This window comes from Rana temporaria, chromosome 12, assembly GCF_905171775.1.
Source record: "Rana temporaria chromosome 12, aRanTem1.1, whole genome shotgun sequence".
NCBI classification, from domain to species: domain Eukaryota; kingdom Metazoa; phylum Chordata; class Amphibia; order Anura; family Ranidae; genus Rana; species Rana temporaria.
Genome location: NC_053500.1, coordinates 17718343 through 17736429, shown reverse-complemented (window position 1 = coordinate 17736429; position 18087 = coordinate 17718343). Strand labels below are relative to the sequence as shown.

The 18087-nt window shown below is 45.1% G+C and overlaps 1 protein-coding gene across 1 annotated transcript in view; it reads left to right on the top strand.

The window, feature by feature from the left end:
• LOC120918260 (opioid growth factor receptor-like) overlaps positions 1-17077 on the top strand; it is a 31621-nt gene extending 14544 nt beyond the window's left edge. The window contains exons 4-9 of the mRNA XM_040329774.1: positions 168-222; positions 4893-4971; positions 9319-9385; positions 12590-12738; positions 15034-15443; positions 15555-17077. Coding sequence (XP_040185708.1) covers positions 168-222; positions 4893-4971; positions 9319-9385; positions 12590-12738; positions 15034-15443; positions 15555-16972 — 2178 coding nt within the window. The 3' untranslated portion in view covers positions 16973-17077. The remainder of the gene's footprint in view (positions 1-167; positions 223-4892; positions 4972-9318; positions 9386-12589; positions 12739-15033; positions 15444-15554) is intronic.
• Positions 17078-18087: the final 1010 nt, after the last annotated feature.

Genomic DNA, 18087 nt, shown 5'->3' with positions numbered 1-18087 from the left:
ATGTGAGGGGTGTACTCACTTTTGTCAGATACTGTATGTTGGACTAACTACCAAAAGGCCAGTTCTGTCTTGGGAATTTTCATTCCATGTTTATTAAAAGATGATACTTAAGAATATGATTAAGTTTTTGATTTGAAACTGGTTAATGAATATCTTTTCCCCAATAGAATCCAATGCTCAACCTGAAGTTCTACCGAAATCTCATACGCTTTGAACCTTATGGTCAGTAATGAAAACACTTTTAAGCTGTCAAGTTTCCTGCACATAAATTCTTGTAGAAAAAGACATCAGATACAGATCAAAGGTGACTCCATACTGCTGAGCAGTCCAACACATACAACCATTATTAATATGGCCAAGTACAACCCATAACGACCACTATTATAAATGCCAAGGCCAATCGATAACAACCATTACTATTATGGCCAAGTCCAACCCATAACTGCCATTATTATTTTGGCCAAGTTCAACCCATACGGCCATTATTATTATACCCAAGAGTAAACCATACAACCATTATTATTATGGCCCCTTATAATGGTCATTATTATTATGACCATTATTGTTATGACCAAGACAACTCATACAGACATTATTATTATGGCCAAGTCCAAAGCATACGGCCATTATTATTATAGCCAAGTCCAGCCTATAACTGCCATTATTAGTATGGCCAAGACCAACCCATAACGGCCACTATTATTTTGGGCAAGTATAACATTCATTATTATTATGGCCAAGTCCAACCCAAAATGGCCATTATTATTATGGCCAAGTCCAACCCATAATGGCCATTATTATTATGGCCAAGTCCAACCCATAATGGCCATTATTATTATGGCCAAGTCTAACCCATAATGGCCATTATTATTATGGCCAAGTCCAACCCATAATGGCCATTATTATTATGGCCAAGTCCAACCCATAATGGCCATTATTATTATGGCCAAGTCCAACCCATAATGGCCATTATTATTATGGCCAAGTCCAACCCATAATGGCCATTATTATTATGGCCAAGTCCAACCCATACAGCCATTATTATTATGACCCATTATAACGGTCATTATTTTTATGACCATCATTGATATGACCAAGACAACTCATACAGACATTATTATTATAGTCAAGTCCAACCCATAATGGCCAAGTCCAACGCATATGGCCATTATGATAATAGCCAAGTCCAGCCTATAGCTGCCATTATTAGTAGGGCCAAGACCAACCCATAACGGCCATTATTATTATGGGCAAGTATAACATTCATTATTATTATGGCCAAGTCCAACCCATACGGCCATTATTTTTATACAGTAGCCAAGTCCAGCCTATAACTGCCATTATTGGTATGGCCAAGACCAACCCATACAACCATTATTTGTATGGGCAAGTATAACGTTCATTATTATTATGGCCAAGACCAACCCATAATGGCCATTATTATTATTATGGCCAAGACCAACCCATGACGGTCATTATTAATATGGCCAAGACCAACCTATATGGCCATTATTATTATGGGCAATACCAACCCATAGGGCAATTATAATTATGACAAAGTCCAACGCATAATGGACATTATTATTATGGGCAATACCAACCCATAGGGCAATTATAATTATGACAAAGTCCAACGCATAATGGACATTATTATTATGGCCAAGTCCAACCCATACAGGCTTTATTTTTACCAAGCCCAATCCAAAGCAGTAATCACTGGGCAGAAAGTTCCTTGGTCTGCATATGAGGTCTGCATTGCTATTGGAGAAATCTTTGGGATGTGGGGGTTAGCGGGGGGTAGATTATAGGATATAATATAGATGTTCACATTGCTATCATAGTGCCCATAGCACAAATACAGTGTTTTTACTGGGCCTCTGTATCCTGTGTAGTAAAGTCCTGCTATAGGATTAGGACCAGTCATAATTAAAAGTTAGCCTGGTACTACCTCCATGTTTGTAATAACAAGGGACTAAGAAATGATGTGATGGCAGCAGTCATGATAGTTAATCTTTTTTACTTTCCTATTGACAAAACTGCTGGATAAGACACAGTAGTCAAAACGATATGCACATGTACACCACTGGATGTAATGGGTATAAGTATATAGTGGTATACCCAACACCTGTAAAAAAAAAAATACCTTTTATATCTACTACAGTTGCCAATTGCTTGAGGTATACTTTAACTTTTATCCTTAACCCCTGAGTAGTAATTATCTGAGATGCATAATATTCTATGAGAAAGCAACCTATACTGTTTATACTGTAGAATCCAAGGCGTTTTTTTCAGGGCGTTTGGTCATTTCTTTACGCACTTTCTCCACACTGTGGCTTAAAGTATGTGAATCATGCGGTATAAAACAGAGGTCGTTGTTCAGGATGAACTCCGGGATAAGCAAATGTTGTTTAAATACAGGAGCCATGTGAATCAGTGTGAGACTTCCTGTAATAAAGACCGCTCACTGCTGCTCTCTCTCTTTGTACAGGGTGACTGGTCTTGTCTCCGCCCCCTCCTGTTTCTGCAGGCATCCAGTAGTGGTTGGAGCCTGCTGGGCCCCTCCCACAGCTTTCATCTCTGCACAGGCATAGTGAAGATGTCACTGCTATTTTTAGAAGGCAATATTTAACCACTTAAGGACCGGGTCACGAACATTTACGTCGGCAGAATGGCACGGACAGGCAAATCGATGTAAATATACGTCACTCATAGGCGTGCACACACACAGGGTGTGCCAGGTGTGCCTGGGCACACCCTAATCACCCTGTGTGGTGAAGATTGCACCAAAATATACTGTGTTAAACGTGCACTAAAGCACAGAAAATTACAGCATTAAATGGCACATAACACACTGAAATATACAACGTTAAATGTGCACTAATGCACAGAAAGATGCTGCATTAAACGTGCAGCAATGCACTGGAATATACTGCATTAAACATGCAGTAATGCATAGAAATATACTGCATTAAACGTGCACTAACGCACAGAAATAGACCCCTGATATTTCACCAAAGCTCCCTAATAGGGTTCCTAAAATAAAAAAAATAATAAAAATAAAAATTACTGACATCAATCTCTGCCCTACTAACACCATCCACCGCTCTACTGACACCATCAGTATACTGTATATACACATGCAATTATGTTTGCGCTTCGGAGTGCAATAGGCTGCGCACACCAATGACGTCACTTTAAATTTGCCGCCGTGTGGGCCCCTGCCGCGAGCTTCGTGATCGTGCCCGCGGACTCGATGTCCGCCGGTGTCCCGCGATCGTGTGTCACGGAGCTGTAGAACCCTGTGTAAACAAGCATCTCCCCGTTCTGCCTAGTTACGCTGACGCAGATTGTCTGCTTCCACTCATCGGGAGCAGCGATCAGTGACGTGTCACAGTAAGCCATGCCCCGTAACAGTTAGAATCACTTCCTAGGACACACTTAATCCCTTCCTAGCCCCCTAGTGGTTGACCTTTTCATTGCCAGTCACATTTACACAGTTATCAGTGCATTTTTATAGCACTGATCGCTGTATAAATGTGAATGGTCCCAAAATAGCGCCAAAAGTGTCCGCCATAATGTCGCAGTCTTGATAAAAATCGCTGATTGCCGCCATTACTAGTAAAAAAAATGCCATAAAACTATCCCCAATTTTTAGACGCTATGGCCCAGATTCACAAAGCACTTACGCCGATGTATAACAAGTTACGCCGACGTAAGTGCAGATGTGCGCCGTCGTATCTGTGCGCCAGATCCACAAACGAATATGCGCCTAAAAACAGGCTACACCCCGCCGACGTATCTTGCTTACGCCGGCGTAGAGTGGGCACACATTTAGGCTGGGTGCATGGTCCCGCTCCCATTGATTAGCCATTCAAACATGCAAATGAGGGAAATACGGCGATTCACGAACGTGCGTGTGCCCGGCGCATGCTTCGCTAGATGCGTGTAAGTTGTACGTCCGGCGTAAAGTTATTCCCAATAAAGGAGGTGCAACCCAGCAGCAGACATGCTCAGGTCTGCACCAGGGAACACAAGCCGGCGTATTGTGCGTTGGACGTGTGTCTTGCTGGGCGTACGTTATGTTTATGATCCGGCGTAGCTTAGGCAGTTGTGCTGGCGTGGTTTAAAGCAGGCGTCCACGTCACGGCGCATGCACAGTTCGTGATACGTACCTGTCTGGTGTTCGGGCCATCATTTGCATGGGGTCACGCCCACTTCCACCTACCCTGGCGTACGCCTTCGAAACCCACGCCACGCTGGCGCAGCGTTGGGAGCACTGGTTTGCTGAATGCAATTCTTGCCTCTCTGCGCTGCGTTGGCGTAGCGTACGGTGGTTACTCTACGACGGCGTAATGTGCGCCTTGCTTTCTGTGAATCTGGGCCTATAACTTTTGCGCAAACCAATCAAACGCTTATTGCGATTTTTTTTTTTTTTTTTACAAAAATATGTAGAAGAATACATATTGTCCTAAATTGAGGAAAATAATTTTTTTTATATATATTTTTTGGGGGATATTTGTTATAGCAAAAATTTAAAAATATAGCTATTTCTTTTCAAAATTGTCGCTCTATTTTTAAAAACCGCAGAGGTGATCAAATACCACAAAAAGAAAGCTCTATTTGTGGGGAAAAAAGGACGTCAATTTTGTTTGGGAGCCACGTCGCACGACCGCGCAATTGTCAGTTAAAGCGGCGCAGTGCCGAATCGCAAAAAAGTGCTCTGGTCTTTGGGCAGCCAAATGGTCCGGGGCTGAAGTGGTTAAGTTTGCAAAGGCATTGGTGCAGAATCTATTTTGAATGAAAGCTTTATGCATGTTATACTCTACATTCGGATAACGACCTCTTTATTTTGTATTACGGTTGGTATGATCTGTTCTCTTTTTCACTCGCAGGAGTACATATAGATGACCTGCACAACCACTGGAGACATAATTACTATGAACTAGAATCTAATCATAGCTACATTCAATGGTGAGTTCACAAAAAGTTCCAAAAGTAGTGTGGGGTGGGGGTGGGGTGGGGGCTATGGGGGGTGGGGGTGGGGTGGGGGCTATGGGGGGTGGGGGCTATGCTCCATCTTTACTCAAAGTCCCTAAAGTGACTTTTTTTGCGATATGATGTATTTCTTTTTAATAAGGCCAGCCTGTAAAGACGAGGATAATTACCTGTACCTTGTCACCAATCCTTATTCACTTTAAACGCTCCGTTGACATGTTGAGCGATCCTAATCCTGGGTGGAAACGCCACGATTCGAAATGGCGGCAAATCGCAGGACGCCCTTGCAATGGCACCCTAATCGCAGTGCAATTTTGCAGCAGTTGTCACCCCCGACAAATCGCCACAAAATCGCGGGTTGCCCGTCGCCCAAAAGAAGTCATGGAACTTTTACAGTGATTAGTCGGGTGAAAATTGCGGCAAAATCACGGCGCATTTGGGGTGCCATTGGAGGCGATGGGGATAGCAAGGGGCGTCCCGCGATTTGCCGCTCTTTCGAATCGCTTCCGCCCACGATTCGAATTGCTCAGATGTGAACGGAGGCTAAGAGCTATGCAGCAATATTCTGCGTCTGACAATCCAGAGAGTGTTAAGTTCCTGATTCCCCCCTATGCGTGCGTGGTTGTATCCACATTGATACCAATGATGGGGCACTATTACTACCACTGACACCAATGATGGGGCATAATTCCCACTCCCCACACTAATACCAATGATGGGGCACTATTACTACCGATGATGGGGCACTATTACTACCACTGACACCAATTATGGGGCATAATTCCCACTCCCCACACAAATACCAATGACGGGGCACTATTACTACCAATGATGGGGCACTATTACTACCGATGATGGGGCACTATTACTACCACTGACACCAATGATGGGGCACAATTCCCAATCCTTACGCAAATACCAATGATGGGGCACTATTACTACCAATGATGGGGCACTATTACTACTACTGATACCAATTATGGGGCACAATTCCCACTCCCCACACACAAATACCAATGATGGGGCACTATTACTACAGATGATGGGGCACTATTACTACCACTGACACCAATGATGGGGCACAATTCCCAATCCACACACTAATACCAATGATGGGGCACTATTACTACCAATGATGTGGCACTATTACTACCACTGATACCAATTATGGGGCACAATTCCTCCCACTAATACCAGTGATGGGGCACTATTCCTCCCATTAATACCTATGATGGGGCCCAATTCCTCACACAACTACCAATGATGGGGCATAATTCCCCCTACTAATATCAATGATGGTGCACTACTTCTCCCACTGACACCAATGATGGGGCACTATTCCTCCCACTAATACCAAGTATGGGGCACTGTCCCTCCCACTGCCACCAATGATGAGGCACTATTCCTCCCACTAATAACAATGATGGGGGCACTATTACTACCAATGATGGGGCACTATTACTACCACTGACACCAATGCTGGGGCACTATTACTACCACTGACACCAATGATGGGGCACAATTCCCAATCCTCACACTAATACCAATGATGGGGCACTATTACTACCAATGGTGGGGCACTATTACTACCACTGATACCAATGATGGGGCACAATTCCCACTCCCCACACACAAATACCAATGATGGGGCACAATTACTACCACTGATACCAATTATGGGGCACAATTCCCAATCCACACACTAATACCAATGATGGGGCACTATTACTACCACTGATACCAATTATGGGGCACAATTCCTCCCACTAATACCTATGATGGGGCCCAATTCCTCACACAACTACCAATGATGGGGCATAATTCCCCCTACTAATATCAATGATGGTGCGCTACTTCTCCCACTGACACCAATGATGGGGCACTATTCCTCCCACTAATACCAAGTATGGGGCACTGTCCCTCCCACTGCCACCAATGATGAGGCACTATTCCTCCCACTGACACCAATGATGGGACACTATTCCTCCCACTAATAACAATGATGGGGGCACTATTACTACCAATGATGGAGCACTATTACTACCAATGATGGGGCACTATTACTACCACTGACACCAATGATGGGGCATAATTACCAATCCTCACACTAATACCAATGATGGGGCACTATTACTACCAATGATGGGGCACTATTACTACCACTGATACCAATGATGGGACACAATTCCTTACACTAATACCAATGATGGGGCACTATTCCTCCCATTAATACCTATTATGGGGCCCAATTCCTCACACTAATACCAATGATGGGATACAATTCCTCCTACTAATATCAATAATGGGGCACTATCCCTCCCACTGACACCAATGATGGGGCACTATCCCTCCCACTGACACCAATGATGGGGCACTATCCCTCCCACTGACACCAATGATGGGGCACTATCCCTCCCACTGACACCAATGATAGGGCACTATCCCTCCCACTGACACCAATGATGGGGCACTATCCCTCCCACTGACACCAATGATGGGGCACTATCCCTCCCACTGACACCAATGATGGGGCACTATCCCTCCCACTGACACCAATGATGGGACAATATTCCTCCCACTGACACCAATGATGGGGCACTATTCCTCACACTAATACCAATACATTGAGCGGAGTGGTGCCGACAGGACCACTCACTAAGCAAATTTCAGACCGTTCATTGGGTATCCGACAATGTTTAGAAAGTGTATGGCCAGCTGAAGAGTCTTATCTTTGGAGAGCGACTAGGGAAAAGTGGATGCACGAAAAGGAATGCCGAGGGGATGTAATGTTTCCTATTGCAACACTGGGATCGATTGTGTCATTACAGTAGACAGAACCCCTCAATTATCACTCACTTGGAGTTTATCTCTAAAGCAGATCCTCATTCACTGGGCGTCACCTAAATAAGAGGGATCTATAAGTAAGACTGCACAGCACAGTGATCATAGGCGTGTGCCAGGTGTGCCTGGGCACACCCTAATCACCCTGGGCCAGATTCATCAATAGATACGCCGGCGGATCTCCTGATCCGCCGTCGTATCTGTGAGACCCGACGGTCGGATCTGTGAGATCCCACGGTCGGAGCTATGCGACTGATTCATAAGAATCAGGTTCCGCATAGATCTCCCTTAGATCCGACTGGTGTAAGTGACTTACACCAGTCGAATCTTAGGCTGTAATCTCCCGCCGGCCGCAAGGTGTCGTCGCTTTGTTTTACACGTCGCATATGCAAATGAGGAAAACCGCCGATTCACGTCCGTACGCCCGCCCGTCGCTCTTTTTCAACGTCGTTTGCGTTCGGCTTTTTCCGGCGGAGAGCTACTCCTGCTATATGAGGGGTAGCTAATGTTAAGTATGACCGCCGTTCCCGCGCCGAGATTAAATTTTTTTACGTCGTTTGCGTAAGTCGATCGGGAATCCCGATGGCCGCAATTGACGTACCCACCGCTAACAATGACGTCCTAGCGACGTCATTTGGAGCATACGCACTGGGATTTTTCGCCGGCGGCGCATGCGCAGTTAAATCGGCGCAGGAACGCGCCTGATTTAAATTGTACACTCCCCCTAGCCGCGGAATTTGCATTCCGCCGGGGGGAGTTACGATCCAACGGTGCAATTTGCGAGGTAAGTGCTTTATGAATCATGCACTAGCCTCGCTAAATTGCACCGGCGGATCGTAAACCAGGTAGATCTAGCGGATCTAAAGATCCGCTGAGCTACATGAATCCGGCCCCCTGTGTTGTGCAGATTGCACCGAAATATACTGCGTTAAACATGCACTAACGCACAGAAAAATACAGCATTAAACGGCACATAACACACCGAAATATACAACGTTAAACGTGCACTAATGCACAGAAATATGCTGCATTAAACGTGCAGTAACGCACTGGAATATACTGCGTTAAACATGCAGTAATGCACAGAAATATACTCCGTTAAGCGTGCAGTAACGCACAAAAATAGACCCCTGATGTTTCACCAAAGCTCCCCAATGGGGCTCCTAAAATAAAAAAAATACATAATAAAAATAGAATACTACTGACACTGTCCACTGACCTACTGACACCAATCTCTGCCCTACTGACACCGTCCACCGCTCTGCTGACACCATCAGTATACTGTATATACACATTCAAATATGTTTGAGCTTTGGGGTGCACACCCTAATGCAATAGGCTGCGCACACCTATGACAGTGATGACGATGAAATCCAGATTCATGCCTAATCTGCCTAAAAAGCACAGCCAACCACTGTAGGCTCAAATCCCTTGATATACACATTTTTCTCCAAATGATCAGCCAACTTTGTTTTATTGCAGGCTGTTTCCACTACAGGAACCTGGTGTGAACAGAAGTGCCCGTGAACTTACGAAAGAGGAGATTGAGGTACCTGATTGGTGCAAAAAAGGCAATTTGTTATTCATCCTTAGGCCCCTTTCACACAAAGCGTTTTTCAGGCAAAAAATCGCGCCTAAATAATGCCTGAAAAAATCCTGCCCTGCATTCTTCAGTGTGAAAGCCCGAGGGCTTTCACACTGAAGCGGTGTGCTAGCAGGACCGCTCCAAAAGTCCTGATAGCCGCATCTTTGGAGCAGTGAAGGAGCGATGTGTTTACCGCTCCTTTACCGCTGCTGCCCATTGAAATCAATGGGACAGCGCGGCTATACCGCCCGCAAACCGCTGCTGTAGCGGGCAGTTTGAACCTTTTCTCGGCCGCTAGCAGGGGTTAAAACCGCACCGCTAGCGCCCGAATATCGCGGCAAAAACAACAGTATAGCGCCGCTATACCGCCAGCACACCTTCCACGCCCAGTGTGAAAGGTGCCATACTTACATTGCTGCAATGCTGAACTAATGTCTAGGAGAGGACCAGTGTTTATTTCGTCAACTAAAACCGACTAAATCATTTTAGTCGACTACCTTAATACCATTTTAGGGCCAGATTCAGGTAGGAGATACGACGGCGTATCTCCAGATACGCCGTCGTATCTCTGAATATCTTGGCGCCTGATTTAAAGAATCAGATACGCCAGAATTTCTCTAAGATACGACCAGCGTAAGTCTCCTACGCCGTCGTATCTTAACTGCATATTTACGCTGGCCGCTAGGGGCATGTACGCTGATTTACGCCTAGAATATGTAAATCAGCTAGATACGCCTATTCACGAACGTACGCCCGGCCGTCGCAGTACAGATACGCCATTTTCGTAGCGCTTTTTCCGGCGTAAAGTTACCTCTGCTATATGAGGCGCAGCCAATGTTAAGTATGGACGTCGGGACCGCGTCAAATTTTCCGTCGATTACGTCGTTTGCGTAAGTCGTTCGCGAATAGGGCTGTGCGTCACTTACGTTCACGTTGAAAGTATTGGCTTTTTGCGGGTTAATTTGGAGCATGCGCACTGGGATACTTTCACGGACGGCACATGCGCCGTTCGGAAAAAGCGTCATTTACGTGGGGTCACAATAAATTAACATAAAACACGCCCACATCTTCCAGATTTGAATTAGGTGGGCTTACGCCGGCCTATTTACGCTACGCCGCCGCAACTTACGGAGCAAGTGCTTTGTGAATACTGCACTTGCCTGTCAAAGTTGCGGAGGCGTAGCGTAAATAGGATATGCTACGCCCGCACACAAATACGTGCTCCCTACCTGAATCTGGCCCAAAGTTTTTTTTAATTGTCATTAAAAACTATCGTGTGTGGGCTTCAGAGCATTTTTCACGATCTAAAAAATGGCCATTAAAAAATTCGAACATGCTCTATTTTTTCACGACGTTTTTAACGTTGTCGTTTTTAAGGTTGTAAAAAAAGGGTCGTGTATATGCTTTAACGACGTGAAAAAAACGCGCATGCTCAGAAGCAAGTTATGAGACGGGAGAGCTCGTTCTGGTAAAACTAGCGTTCGTAATAGAGTAAGCACATTCATCACGCTGTAACAGACAGAAAAGCGCGAATCGTCTTTTACTAACACGGAATCCGCTAAAGCAGCCCCAAGGGTGGCGCCATCCGCATGGAACTTCCCCTTTATAGTGCCGTCGTACGTGTTGTACGTCACCGCACTTGGCTAGAGCATTTTTTTTTCACGATCGTGTGTAGGCAACGCCGTTTTAATGATCGGGTTGAAAAAAAACTTCGTTTTTTCTAGAGCCTAAAAAAAATTTTTTAGAACCCGAAAAACGGTCGTGTGTACGCGGCATAAGACTAAAACTAGATAGAGAATTGACGTCAAAATGAACACTGGTCTGTAGTGCATGTTCATACCTCAATACCATAAATAATAAGATATTCGATTTTTCACTCCAGCATTATATAATGAGTTTGGAAATGGTAGAGAAATACTTAAAGGGGAGTTCCAGGATTTTTTTATGTTTATTAAAAGTCAGCAGCTACAAAAAGTGTAGCTGCTGGCTTTTAATAAACATGCACTCACCTGCTCCACTGTCCAGCGACGCAGCCGCCTTGAGCGTCGCTCCCCCCCCTCTCTATTCTTACTGTGGGCACTCGGCCGTGACAGCTTTCGGCTTCACGGCCTGGGCACTCACTGCGCATGCGTGAGCGGCCTTGTCTTGTTTTTTGTTTTTACATTTCACTGCCTTTTTGGTGAATGGGTAGGGGTAGTCTGTACCTGATACCCATTCACATGGGGGGGGGCAGGATCTGGGGGCCGCCCGCCGAACCTGACAACCACTGGCAAGGGTTTCGGGAAGAGGCCCTTGTCTCCATCAACCTGGGGGCAAGGTACTTTGGGTGGGGGGGAGGTGCAGAGCCCGCCTGCTCCAAAACACCCACCCCCCCCCCATGTTGAGGGCATGCGGCCTGGCATGGTTCAGGCCACAAAACCACAGAATAGTCCCCAAAAAGTCACCAGCTGCAATATAAAGCAGATAAGTTAGTTCATTAAGCGAACCTTGGCCTGGCCCATGCTCCCCTTCTTCTACCTACTTTACCTTTGCTCCTCCACCGATCCATACAGCTGCATGGATTTGAAGGGACCATGTGATTTTCTTTCTTTGATCACACAATGCGGTGCTTGAGTGCCCAATCACCAGGATCTAGAAGTTTCACATGGGGGCAGGCAAACAGACCTTAGACCTGTGTAGGATCCAAGAAAAAGGACTTGGAGCTTACACAGCTCTTCTCTCTACTCAAGGGAGCAAACGGAGAGTGAAGGTAAGTATGTCCAGTTGGGTAGACAGATTCAAAGCGAAGTTCCACCCAAAAGTGGAATCTCCGATTAACTAACCTTTCCAGTGCCACATTTGGCACCTTTCAGGGGGTAGGGAGGAAATGGTACCTGTCCCCACTTCTGGGAGACGGCGCTGTGGTGCCGTCCCTCGGACGTTCAGTCACTCCTCCTTGCTCTGCCGCCGGGCCAATTAAAAAGCGCAGTAAGGAACCGGCTGTGGACAAGCTGAAGTTAGATGCTGATTGGCTGTAATGCACAGCTGCACCGGATTTTGCACTCTCCAGGTTTAGTAAATCAACCCCTATGTGTGCTTAACTAACAAACCCCTCTCTCACTCTGCTCTGGTCATGTTGGCCTTCATTATTGGTCTGGCTGACGCCACTCTCTGCCGCCTCTGTTTCAGGAAATGAAGAAAGATGAAGAGGTAATGAGGAGGCTCATAGAGTCCTATAAGGTCATGCTGGGATTTTATGGCATTCAACTCGTAGACTCAATGACTGGAAAGGTGGCCCGGGCACAGAACTGGGAGGACAGATTTTCAAACCTTGATACGTGAGTTGTAGATTTTTGCATATGTAAAGAACGTCAGATTGTTTCCTATTAAAAACTGACCACACTACGCAAGAGAACACACTGGGGCAGATTCAGGTACCTGCGCGCCTAGTTACGGCGGTGCAGCGTATTGTATTTACGCTATGCCGACGCAACTTACAGGAGCAAGTGCAGTATTCACACTGACACGCCCCCGCTGCACAGCCATTCACTTGGAAGCTCAGTGTGATGCTGCTTCTACTCCCCCCAGCTCCTATGCAGCTGAGAACAGAAGGAATGTCATCACTTATTATACAATGGCCCAGATTCAAGAAGCACTTGCGCCTGCGCAACCATGGTTGCGCGGCGCAAGGGCTTACTTGCCCCGGTGTAACGAGTGCTCCTGATTCAGGAACCTCGTTACACCGACTGCAGCCTAGGATGTGACAGACATAAGCCTCCTTATGCCTTCACATCCCAGGCTGCATTCTTGCGTTGGCCGCTAGGGGGCCCGGCCTTTGTGATCGGCGTATAGTATGCAAATTGCATACTACCACCGATTCACAAAAGTTGCGCGGGCCCTGGGCACGCAAGGTACGGCCACTTTAGCATAAGGCTGCTCCTGCTAATAGCAGGCGCAACCAATGCTAAAGTATAGCTGCGCTTCCCGCTCGCGACGTTCAAATTTTACGTCGTTTACGTAAGTGAACCGTGAATGGCGCTGGACGCCATTCACGTTAACTTAGAAGCAAATGACCTCCTTGCGACGTCATTTGCCGCAATGCACGTCGGGAAAGTTTCCCGACGGAGCATGCGCTGTTCGCTCGGCGCGGGAGCGCGCCTAATTTAAATGATTCCCGCCCCCGGCGGGATCATTTACATTAGGCAGCCTTACGCACGGCTGATTAACATATCGCCCGCGCAATTTACGGAGCAATTGCTCCGTGAATCGCGGGCAAAGCGCAATATTTGCGTGGGCGCAGAGAAAAATTTTTGCTCTTTGCCCACGCAAATATTGCGCGATTCTACCTGAATCTGGGCCAATGTTTTTTTTAAATATCTACACAAAAATAATTTGCCTTTCATTTCAGTTTTAAGCTGAAACACTTTAAAGGGATAAGTTCACTTTAAAAAACATTTTTTTAAATAAATGCACATGTTTTGCAGATAAAAAAATGTGCATTTGTTTGTTTATTTTTGGAGCCTGTAAAGCACGGGTGTCAAACTCCATTTCATCGCGGGCCACATTCGCAGTATGGTTGCCCTAAAAGGGCCGGTTGTGTCTGGGGTGCGAAACATAAACAGTCCTACTATTTAAGTGGGTACAATAGTACGTTGCGTACAGAGTGCAAAACTCAGGATTATGCTATGTACAGGGTGCAGGGTTCAGGAGTGCGCTGCATAGAGTGAAAGAAAAAATCACTGCTCAAGGATACTAATCAGGAAAATCTCATCACCTGATCCGAAGCCACGGGTGCTGGCAGTGCATGGGATAATGCAAAATGAAGGAAGGATTTCTGGACAGCCGCACTCCAAAACTTGTTGCTTTTATTGTAAAACAGAAAACACAGGATACATGCCACAGCAAACGGGGTACAAGCTGATGCGTTTCACACCAAACCTTAGTGCTTAACCATAGCTTACAACCCATGCATAGAGCGCAGGGTTCAGGCATGCGCTGTATACAGGGTGCAGGGTTCAGGAGTGCGCTATGCATAGAGTGCAGGGTTCAGGAGTGCGCTGTATACAGAGTGCGGGGTTCAGGAGTGCACTATGCACAGAGTGCAGGATTCAGGCATGCGCTGTATACAGAGTGCAGGATTCAGGCGTGCGCTGTATACAGAGTGCAGGGTTCAGGTTGCGCTGTATACAGAGTGCAGGGTTCAGACTGCGCTGGATACAGAGGGCAGGGTTCAGGCATGTGCTTTGTATAGGGTTCAGGAGTGCTCTATGCATAGAGTGCAGGGTTCAGGAGTGCGCTATGCATAGAGTGCAGGGTTCAGGAGTGCTTATAGAAAGGGAAAGGAAGAACTGTGACATGACACTGACAACTAACTAGGAGCAATATGTTTGGCTTTCGGACATTCTGACAACAAATGTTCGATGTGAGCTTGTTGTCGGAAAATCCGACCGTGTGTACGCTCCATCGGACATTTGCTGTCAGAATTTCCGACAACTAATGTTTGAGAGCTGGTTCTCAATTTTCCCGACAACAAAAGTTCTTGTCGAAAATTCCGATCGTGTTTAGGCAATTAAACGCACAAAAATCCGACGCATGCTCGGAATCATTGATGTATTTTTTTTTCTCTTCCGCAGTCACACACATAACAACCTCCGGATCACACGTATTCTTAAGTGTTTGGGGGAATTCGGCTACATACACTACCAGGCCCCGCTGGTCAAGTTCTTTCTGGAGGAGACCCTGTGTCACGGTAACTTAAGGAATGTAAAAACAAGTGTGCTGAACTATTTCATGTTCACTTTGAAGAACAAGAGTGAGCGCAAGGACATGGTCCTCTTTGCCTGGGAGAACTATGAACCAAAAAATAAGTTTATCTGGGGTCCTGTAGAGACACTCCGAAAACTCAGACCTCCAGCACCTTCTATTGATGATGGGTCAGAGGATGTGCAAGCTGAGCAAGGAAATATTGCAAGATTCCAGGAAACTGTTTGGTCAAAAGGTGACAGTGATTTTCAAAGCAAAGCCGGAGAAAGTCAGCAAGAAAGTAAGAATGAGAGGAATTCCCATTGGCTAAAAACTTTATTATATAAATTAATTGTTTTAAGTCCAGTGAATATCATATTTCTGATTTTAGATTTTTACTGCTTTCTCACAGGCCGTGGCCACATCGCTAGCAGTCATGCAAATGGAAAACAAACTAAAAAGCATAAAGGGACAGGTAAAACGGAGTCCAAGAGCCTCTCATCGGAGCGCGGCTCAGTAGAAAAAGAAAATGTATTAAGAAATTACAAGGGAAACGAAGAATCACCGGAAGAGTCTGGTAACAAGGAAATTGAAATGACGCTACCTGAGTTAATAGAAGTCAGTGAAAATAGAAAGTTAGAAGATTTAACTCTTGACAAGAAGAAAGGTGGGTCACCAGCTGAGTCTAAGTTAGAAGATGATAAAGACAAGATGGGGCTACCAATAAATGCTGGGCCAGAAGAAGGCAAGGAGAATAGAGAGCAAGCAGTGCAGTCTGGGGCAGCAGATGACAACCATAATAAAGAGTCACCAACAGACTGGGAGTCAAGAAATAATAAGGAGACAGAAGGGCCACCAGCGAAGTCTGGCTCAGAAGAAAAAAATAAAAAAGGAGAGGATCCAAAGCAAACTGGGTCAGCAGATGACAAGGATAATAAAAGCCCAACAGCGGAATGTGACTTAGAAAATAACAGGGAGAAAGAAGGGTCGAAAATAGCGTCCAAGTCAAAAGATGATGGGGAGAATGAAGAGAACACAATGCAGTCTAGGTCAGAAGATGACCAGAATAATAAAGGCCAACAAACAGAATGTGAATCGGGAAATAAAGAGAAAAAAGGGCCATTAACAGAATCTACCCCTGAAGAAGACAAGGAAAAAGAGGATCCAAGGCAATCTGGGTCAGCACATGACATAGATAATAAAGGCCCAACAGCAGAATGTGAATTGGGAAATAACAAGGAGAAAGGAGGGCCATCAACAGAGTCTACCCCTGAAGAAGACAAGGAAAAAGGAGAGGATCCAAGGCAATCTGGTTCAGCAGATGACAAGGATAATAAAGGCCCAACAGCAGAATGTGACTTAGAAAATAACAGGGAGAAAGAAGGGTCGAAAATAGAGTCTAAGTCAAAAGATGATGGGGAGAATGACGAGCACACAATGCAGGCTAGGTCAGAAGATGAACAGAATAATAAAGGGCAACAAACAGAATGTGAATCGGGAAATAAGGAGAAAGGAGGGGCATCAACAGAGTCTACCCCTGAAGAAGACAAGGAAAAAGGAGGGGATCCGGTGCAACTTGGATTAGCAGATGACAAGGATAACAAAGGCTCAATAGCAGAATCTGACTTTGATAATAACAGGGAGAAAGAAGAGCCACAAATAAAGTCCAAGTCAGAAGCTAAAGGGGATAATGGAAAAAAGCCTATGCAGTCTAGGTCAGAAGAGCACAAGGATAGTAAAGGGCAACCAACCAAAAGTAAGTCAGGAAATAACAACCAGAAAGGAGGACCATCAACAAAGTCTACCTCCAAGAAGAACACAAGGAAATAGTAGAGGATCCAATAAAATATGAGTCTAATGCCTTATACACACGATCTGGCTTTTGCCCGACCAAACTCACATCGGAATTTCCGACGGAATTTCATCGGAGTAAAAGAGAACATGTTCTCTATGGAAACTCCGATGGAATTCCTCTGAATTTCCGATGGAAAAACTCAGATGGGCATATACACGGTCACGATTTTCGATGAAAAAAGTCTGCCAGACTTTTTTCATCGGAAATTCCGATCGTGTGTACGAGGCACTAGTCAGAAGATGAAGGGGAGAATGGAGAGGAATCAATGCAGCCTAGGTCGGAAGATGACCGAGATAATAAAGGGCAATAAAATGAATGTACATTGGGAAATAACAAGGAGAAACGAGGGACAACAACAGGGTCTGGCTTAGAAGAAAGCAAGGAAAAGGGATCAACCAATGCAATCCAACTGCAGGACAGTAGAAAATTAAATGATGTAAGGCTCTGCTATTAAAAATTATTGAAGAACTCAAGAAATGAAGCAAAGCTGCATAGAAGAGACAGAAAATACAATAAAAGCATGTGCACAGTAAAGCACTTTAAGGAAAAAAGGTTGTTTACCCTGAAGAAGCAGCCGATCCCTTTCCACCAGCAACCTATGTGTTAATGCAGATGACAATTAATAAAATGACTGTTCTCCAAAAAAAAAAAAAAGTAAAGAAACACATTCTTATTTTAAGGAAAATCGCTGAATTGTGTCGGCTTATTATCTGTTGTATGAATGAATTGCTCTCCGTATATGTAGGGGCTTTTTCACCCATGTGTGTATTCACATTTTAATGATGTGTGTGCAACCATCCCTTGTAAAATGTCACACTTGGCAAAGACTTTTTGTGTGAACCACAGTGATTATTAAAGTATAATTAACGAAACCTGAAGCTGATGGACGAATTGGCTTGGGGTGCTGATATTGCGGGATCCCTGGACAGGTAGGTGTCCTTGTATTAAAAGTTAGCAGCTACAGTATTTGTAGCTGCTGACTAAAAAAAAAAAATAAAGGCTGGAACACCACTTTAACGTGAATAGAAATACACGAAAAGCTAAAAAAAAAAAAAAAAAATAGAAATAAATCTAGAAACTGCCACTGTGT